Source organism: Molossus molossus, unplaced genomic scaffold (genome assembly GCF_014108415.1).
Source record: "Molossus molossus isolate mMolMol1 unplaced genomic scaffold, mMolMol1.p scaffold_m16_p_18, whole genome shotgun sequence".
NCBI classification, from domain to species: Eukaryota; Metazoa; Chordata; class Mammalia; order Chiroptera; family Molossidae; genus Molossus; species Molossus molossus.
The window spans coordinates 234535-241996 of record NW_023425353.1 but is presented as its reverse complement, the minus strand read 5'-3'; the positions used below and the strand labels follow the sequence as shown (position 1 = coordinate 241996).

At 39.7% G+C, this 7462-nt stretch overlaps 1 protein-coding gene across 1 annotated transcript; it reads right to left on the bottom strand.

The window, feature by feature from the left end:
* Positions 1–5619: 5619 nt before the first annotated feature.
* LOC118633405 (L-lactate dehydrogenase A chain-like) lies at positions 5620–6612 on the bottom strand. Its single transcript, XM_036267289.1, has 2 exons — positions 6366–6612; positions 5620–6194 (listed from the first exon to the last, which is right to left on the bottom strand). The coding sequence occupies exons 1-2, from the start codon at positions 6610–6612 to the stop codon at positions 5620–5622; spliced, it is 822 nt and encodes a 273-aa protein (XP_036123182.1).
* Positions 6613–7462: the final 850 nt, after the last annotated feature.

The following is a 7462-nucleotide window of genomic DNA, read 5'->3' as shown; positions in this document are numbered from 1 at the left end:
GTTTGTTTATATCCTTCCCATACTAATAAATCCCCTAATCATAGCCACCATTATCTTGGGAACTCTAATAACAAGCTCACACTGATTTATAATCTGAATCGGATTTGAAATAAACAGACTAGCCATTATTTCCAAACTAATAAAGCAGAATAACCCACGATCCACAGAAGCAGCCACCAAATATTTCTTTACGCAAGCCGCTATGCTCTATGCTCCTAATACAATACTCAGGCCAATAAACTGTCATAAAATTATTTAACCCAACAGCATCTATTAGCATTAACTATAAAATTAGGATTTGCTCCATTCTACTTCTGAGTCCCAGAAGTAGCTCAAGAAATCCCATGGTCATCCAGCCTAATCCTATTAACATGACAGAAACTAGCCTCCTTAACAGTCCTATACACAATCTCACCTATTATTAACCTAAACTTACTCTTTTTTTTTTTTTTTTTCCACATCTTTATTGTTGGATGTAAAATGTATTACAGATGTTCCACATTTTTCCCCCATTGACCCCCTCTTCCCCCCTCCCGCCCCCCTCCCACCTTTTCCCAAACTATTGTCCGTGTCCATTGGTTATGCATATAAGTTCTTTGGTTTATTTCTTCCCACCCCCCCAACCCCTTTCCCTTTGAGGTTTGTCAGTCTAGCAATGAATTTGTGCTTCTTAATCCCTTCACCTTTTTCATCCATTCCCCCAACCCCTTTCCCAACTGGCAACCAACAAAATGTTCTCTGTATCTATGAGAATGTTCCTGTTCTTCCTGTTCATTTTGTTTGTAGATTCCATTGTTGATAGATATGTACTCATTGCCATTTTGTTTGTTCATACATTTTATCTTTTTCTTTAAAAAGACCCTTCATCATTTCATATAATAACGGTTTGGTAGTGATGAACTCCTTTAACTTTTTCTTGTCTGGGAAAGTTTTTATATGTCCATCGATTCTAAATGACAGCTTTGCAGGATAGAGTAATTTTGGTTGTAGGTTCTTGGTTTTCATCACTCTGAATATTTCTTGCCACTCCCTTCTGGCCTGCAAAGTTTCTTTTGAGAAATCAGCTGACAGCCTAATGGGAACTCCCTTGTAGGTAACTAGCTGCCTTTCTCTTGCTGCTTTTAGGATTCTCTCTTTGTCTTGAACCTTTTGCATTTTGATGATGATGTGTCTTGGTGTGGGCCTCTTGGGGTTCATCTTGTTTGGGACTCTCTGTGCTTCCTGGACTTGTATGTCTGTTTCCTTCACCAAGTTAGGAAAGTTTTCTGCCATTATTGTTTCAAACAGGTTTTCGATTTCTTGTTCTCTCTCTTCTCCTTCCGGCACCCCCAAGATGCGAATGTTGGCACGCTTGAAGTTGTCCCAGAGGCTCCTTACACTATCCTCATTTTTTTGGATTCTTTTTTCTTTTTGCTGTTCTGGTTGGGCGTTTTTTGCTTCCTTATATTCCAAATCAATGGTTTGCTCCTTGGATTTACGTACTCTATTATTGAAGCTATATAAATTATTCTTTATTTCAGTTAAAGCCTCCTTCGTTTCTAACTGTGCAGCGATCATTTCTGACTGGTACTTTTTTATGCTCTTGAGGCCCTCACTGAGTTCATTGAGCATCCTTATAAGCAGTATTTTGAACTCAGCATCTGTTAGGTTGCTTATCTCCATTTCGCTTAGTTCTTTTCTTGGGGTTTTGTTCTGTTCTTTCATTTGGGACCTGTTTCTTTGTATCCTCATTTTGGCTGCCTCCCTGTGTTTGTTTCTGTGTATTACTTAATGAGAGGTATGGGGCTCGCTGAGACCCGATGCTGCTCGTTTGAAAGAATTTAGGAAAAACCTGAAGCAGGATCCAAGACAGGCCAATCCTATGGTTAAGCAAGTAGCTACAGCTTGGGTGGGCTTGAAAGTTGTGTGGGGCGGGGCCTCAGGGAGTCAGTAGGGCGGGGCTACCAGTGTGAGCCAGGTTGCTGGAGTCCCAGATATGGCGACTGTCTGCCGCCCCAGGGAAGGGCTCACCAAAGGAACAAAGGCCTCTTACAGCACGATTGTCCCGGAGAAAGCCCCCTCTCCAGCCCTCGCTCCAGTGCCAAACAGCTCAGTTCTTCCCTGTATTTCTCTGGTGCCCCTCGAGCTGCCTCCCCTCTGAGCTTAGAGGGAGAGAGTCTGACCAGTCCGTGCGCGGGCCCTTTAAGGAGCTGCCTGGGGCTCCAGCCAGGTCAGCTTCCCTGAGCCTCAGTTTCTGCTGGTTTTCCAGCCAGAAGTTATGGGGATTCTCTTCCTGGCACTGGAACCCTGAGCGGGGCACCTGGTGTGGGACGGGGACTCCTCAGTCCTCAGGAAGGACCTTCCCAGCCGCGGGAGCCTCCTGATTTTTATCCGCCACACTTGGGTGTGGGACCAGCCCGTCGCGCCGCCGCGCGGCTGCCGCCACCCCTCACGCCGCCGCCCCTCCTACCGGTCTGGATGTAGCTGCTTTTTTTTTTTAATTCCGTAGTTGTAGGACTTCCATTCAGCTTGATTTCAGGCGGTTTTGGATGATGGTTGTTCTGTAGTTTTGTTGTAACTTGGATGTGGTTGTGGGAGAACGCGATACTGCGTTTCCCTACGCCGCCATCTTGACCGGAAGTCTCCCTAAACTTACTCTTAATAATATCAGAGGCTGAGGAGGATTAAACCAAACAAACTCAGTTATGTAAAATCATCACTTATTCATCAATTGCCCACATAGGATGGATAACTACTATTCTCATTTATAACCCTACCATAACATTATTAAATCTTGTAATCTATATCCTAATAACAACTACCATATTTATACTATTTATAATTAATTCATTTACTACAACATTATCTTTATCAAATATATGAAAAATAAAATACCATTAATTACATGGATGGACCTGAAGAGTATTATGCTAAGCAAAATAAGCCAATCAGAGGAAGACAAATATCACATGTGGAATATAATGAACAAAACAAACTGATGAACAGAATGGACCCAGAGACATGAATGTGGGGTAGAGACTAACAAAACTCAGAAGGTGGGGAGGGAAGAGATACAACACAGAACTTATATGCATGTATGTGTAACCAATGGACATAGACAACTATGTTGCAGGTGGGGGAACTGTGAGGAGGGTGTCAATGGGGGGAAAAGGAGAAACATCTGTAACAAAAATAAATTAAAGTATAAAATAAAAATGAAAAAAAAATTTTTTTCAGAAGAAAACTATTTTTTGTCCAGCAGGTGTGGCTCAGTGGATGAGCATCAGACTATGCACCAAGAGGTTGCCTATTTGATTACCAGTCAGGGCACATACCCAGGTTGTGGGCTAACCCCAGTGGGGGGCATGCAGGAGGTGGCCAATGGATGAACATCTCTCATTAATATCTGTATCTCTCTCTAAAATCAATAAAGAAATTTTATAAAAATATAAAACATATTTTTTAAAAACCGTCTTTTGAGTTTGTTATGAAACGTAAATGTAGAGGCCCATAGTGCCTGGCACATAATACATATTCTGTACTTGATAACTCTTACTATTTTTTATACCAGGACTGACTTGTATCTTGAATTTAAACTCTTGAAACCTACAAAAATTCAGCTAAAGAATGTCATGCGACCTTATTTTTCCTGAACCATAAATCACATAATACTTTAAAATTATCTTTTAAATCTTCTCAAAAAATGTAACATCATTTTATTTTAACTACCTATGCTTTATTCTCATTTTTATGTCTCAAGGAATCAATACAGTCTAAGACCTATGTATTTTCTCTTTTTAAGAAGAACACATAAAAATACCCATAGTCTATCATCACATTAGCATTAAGCATCTGTATGCAATAGAGATGTACTTAAATCTTAGCTTGTTCTCCCTTTTCCTTGACATATTTTGATAGGCCTACTAAGGTCACAGGCAAAATTAGAGTTGTCCAATTAACACGTAATATTTGCGTCATGGAAAGAACTGGAAGTACACCTCAATAAATCAAATGTCATCAAGAATCCACTAAAGGGAAAACAGATCCAGTGATGGAAGAAAATATTTATGTTAATTCAGCAAAAGTTATGGTTGATGGAAAGATGAAATATATTCATTGATTCAATGCGCCAATTTGAATTCTCCAGTCTTAATGGAGGAAAGTGAGCTCTGACAATGTTTTCCTAAACTTTTCTTTCTTACATGGTTTGTTGCTACTCTTTTTCTGACTATATACTTACCAGGAGCAATATTCAGAAGTTAAAATTACAAGCATTTTATTTTATTTTAATTTTGTTACAAATATTTCTCCTTTTTTACCCCATTGACACCCTCCTCCCCATCCCCCCTGCCCCATCACCAGCTTTGTTGACCATGTCCATTGGGTATGCATACATGCATATAAGTTCTGTGGTTTATCTCTTCCCTCCCCCCATACCCCCCATTTCTGGGGCTTGTCAGTCTGTACCCTACTTCCATGTTTCTGGGTCTACCCTATTCCTCAGACTGTTATGTTCATTATATTCCATAAATAAGTGAGATCATGTGGTATTTGTCTTTTTCTGCTTGGCTTGTTTCACTTAGGATAATACTTTCCAGGTCCCTCCATGTCCTCTCAAAGGATAAGAGATCTTTCTTTCTTAAAGCTGCATAATACTTTGTTGTGTATATGCACCACAGTTTTTTTATTCATTCGTCTACTGATGGACATTTGGGCTGTTTCCAGATCTTAGCTATTGTAAATAGTGCTGCTACAAACATGGGGGTACATATATTCTTTCTGATTGGTGTTTCAGGCTTCTTAGGTATATTCCTAGAAGTGAAATCACTGGGTCAAATGGCAGTTCAATTTTTAATTTTTTGAGGTAACACCATATTGTTTTCCATAGTGGCTGCACCAGTCTGCATTCCCACCAGCAGTGTACTAGAGTCCTCTTTTCTCCACACCCTCACCAACACTTGTTGTTTGATGATTTGTTGATGGCTGCCATTCTGACAGGTGTGAAGTGATACCTCATTGTTGTTTTAATTTGCATCTCTCTGATGATTAGTGATATTGAGCATTTCTTTTTTTTTTTTTCTTTCTCACTGTTCAAGGTTTATTTGTCATTTCCATTGGTATGACACTTGGATAGTTAGCTACATTATTTATATGTAGACTTTTCTTTTTACAGTATATGGCAATATACACTAATCTGATACATATAGTACACAGAATAAAGTCCTTTAGAACAGTTATGCACAAGACATGCAATACTGGATTTATACATTGGATCCCAGGATGAAATTGATTGGAGAAAAAAAAGCTGGACTAAGCATGTTGGATAAAGGAACCAGAAGTTATATAACACAGTGAACACACATCTAGTTTGAAGGGCAACTGTAGTGTGTGCTACACTGGCAGTGGTGCATTTGAGGAGGTAGAACTATTTCATACTAACCTGTTTAGGACTGCACAAGGTGAGAACCATCCAGCATCAGGATATAGCTTCAGTGTTTTATGAACCATTACTATTTCTATCTTTAGGAAACTGATGTTTTTAGTCACAAATCAGATAAAAGGGACAATATGCACAATCTCCAACTAAAATCCTGTGCTAGCCTAGACAGTGAGGTGGAATGACACGAGAAGACTTTATAATTACAGTTCTTTCTGGATCCCCCAAAGTGTATCTGCACTCTTCTTCAAACAGGCCTCTTCCTCAGCTGTCAAAGCCACTTTCATGACATCCAAGATTCTACTCTGCCTCAAGATACAAGGAACGTTAAAGAAGACATCTTCTTTTATTCCATAGAGACCCTTAATCATGGTGGAAATTGGATGCACCCACCTAAGATTCTTCATCATACTTTCTGCTAAATCTGCCACAGACAGTCCAATGACCCAGGACGTGTAGCCTTTCAGTTTGATCACCTCATAAGCACTGTCAACCACCTGTTTGTGAACTTGTTTCCATTGTTTCTTATCTGCATCAGTGCCTAATTCACGGTGCAGGGTCTTTAGGGTGAAACCAGCAACATTCACTCCACTCCATACAGGCACACTAGAGTCTCCATGCTCCCCAAGGACCCACCCATAACAGCTTAATGGGTGAACTCCCAGCCTCTCCCCCATTAGGTAACAGAACCAGGCTAAATCCAGATTGCAACCACTTCCAATAACACGGTTTTTGGGAAAGCCGCTTATCTTCCAAGACATGTAGGTCCAGATATCCACTGTATTGGAAACAATGAACAATTTGCAGTTGGGACTATATTTGACAACATTAGGAATGATGAATTTAAAGATGTTCATGTTACGCTGGATCAAATTAAGACGGCTTTCTCCCTTTTATTGATGTGCCCCAGTTGTGATAATCACCAGTTTGGAGTTTGCAGTCACACTACAGTCTTTGCTAGAGACAATTTTTGGTGTTTTAAGGAAAAGGCTGCCATATTGGAGATCCATCATCTCTCCCTTTAATCTGTCTTCCATGACATCAATGAGAGCAAGTTCATCTGCCAAGTCCTTCATTAAGATACTGATGACACAAGCCATGCCAACAGCATCAACCCCAACAAATGTGATCTTATTCTGGGGGTTTTGGTCTTCCTTAAGAATATTCACAATCAGCTGATCCTTGAGTGTTGCCATACTGGACCTAGGAATCGAGATTGCACGGTAAGCGGGCGTTGGTGGCACGCAACGTTGGATCCAGACTTGGCAGCAGCTGCTCTGATTGACCATTTCTTCATATGTCTCTTGGCCATTTGTATGTCCTGTTTGGAGAGGTGTCTATTCACCTCCTCTGCCCATTTTTAAATTTGGTTCTTTGTCTTCCTTTTGTTGAGTTGTATGAGTACTCTATATATTTTGGAAGTTAACCCTTATCTGATGTATCATTGGCAATGATGTTCTCCCATACAGTGGGTTGCCTTTTCATTTTGATGGTTGTTTCTGTTGATGTGCAGAAGCTTTTTAGTTTGATGTTGTCCCATGTATTCATTTATTTCTTTGTTTCTGTTGCCTTAGGTGATGTATCAGTGAAAATTCTGCTGCATATGATGTCCAAAATTTTGTTGCCTACATTTTCTTCTAAAATTTTTATAGATTCATGGGTCATATTTAACTCTTTTATCCATTTTGAGTTAATTTTTGTGTATGGTGTAATTACAAGCATTTTATAAACATGTAATATAATCATCAGTGAGGTTTGAAGAGAGATTTTATAGGTGTCTTAGGTAAATGGAAAATTATGGTTTACCACAAAACAATCAGACAATGCATCAAGAGTAAAGTGACCCCCCCCCCCCACACACACACACATACATTCAAGAAGCTAGATTAGTGGAAAAAATAACATTTAGGGAAAGTAACATATATTTTAGATGAGAAAGGGAAAATTTCCATTATATGCGACATTGTGTCATGCTTACTAGTTATATAAGAATAGGAGATTCCTATTCCTAATTTTTGAGGATAAGTTCTATATCTACAATTTAGC

What these genes read in the sequence shown, in the direction of transcription:
- LOC118633405 (XM_036267289.1), bottom strand. Translation starts at nt 6,612, where the DNA reads ATGGCAACACTCAAGGATCAGCTGATTGTGAATATTCTTAAGGAAGAC. An exon ending in AATTGTCTCTAGCAAAGACT is followed by an intron (nt 6,195 to 6,365) that starts GTAGTGTGACTG and finishes TTTCCAATACAG; the next exon opens with TGGATATCTGGACCTACATG.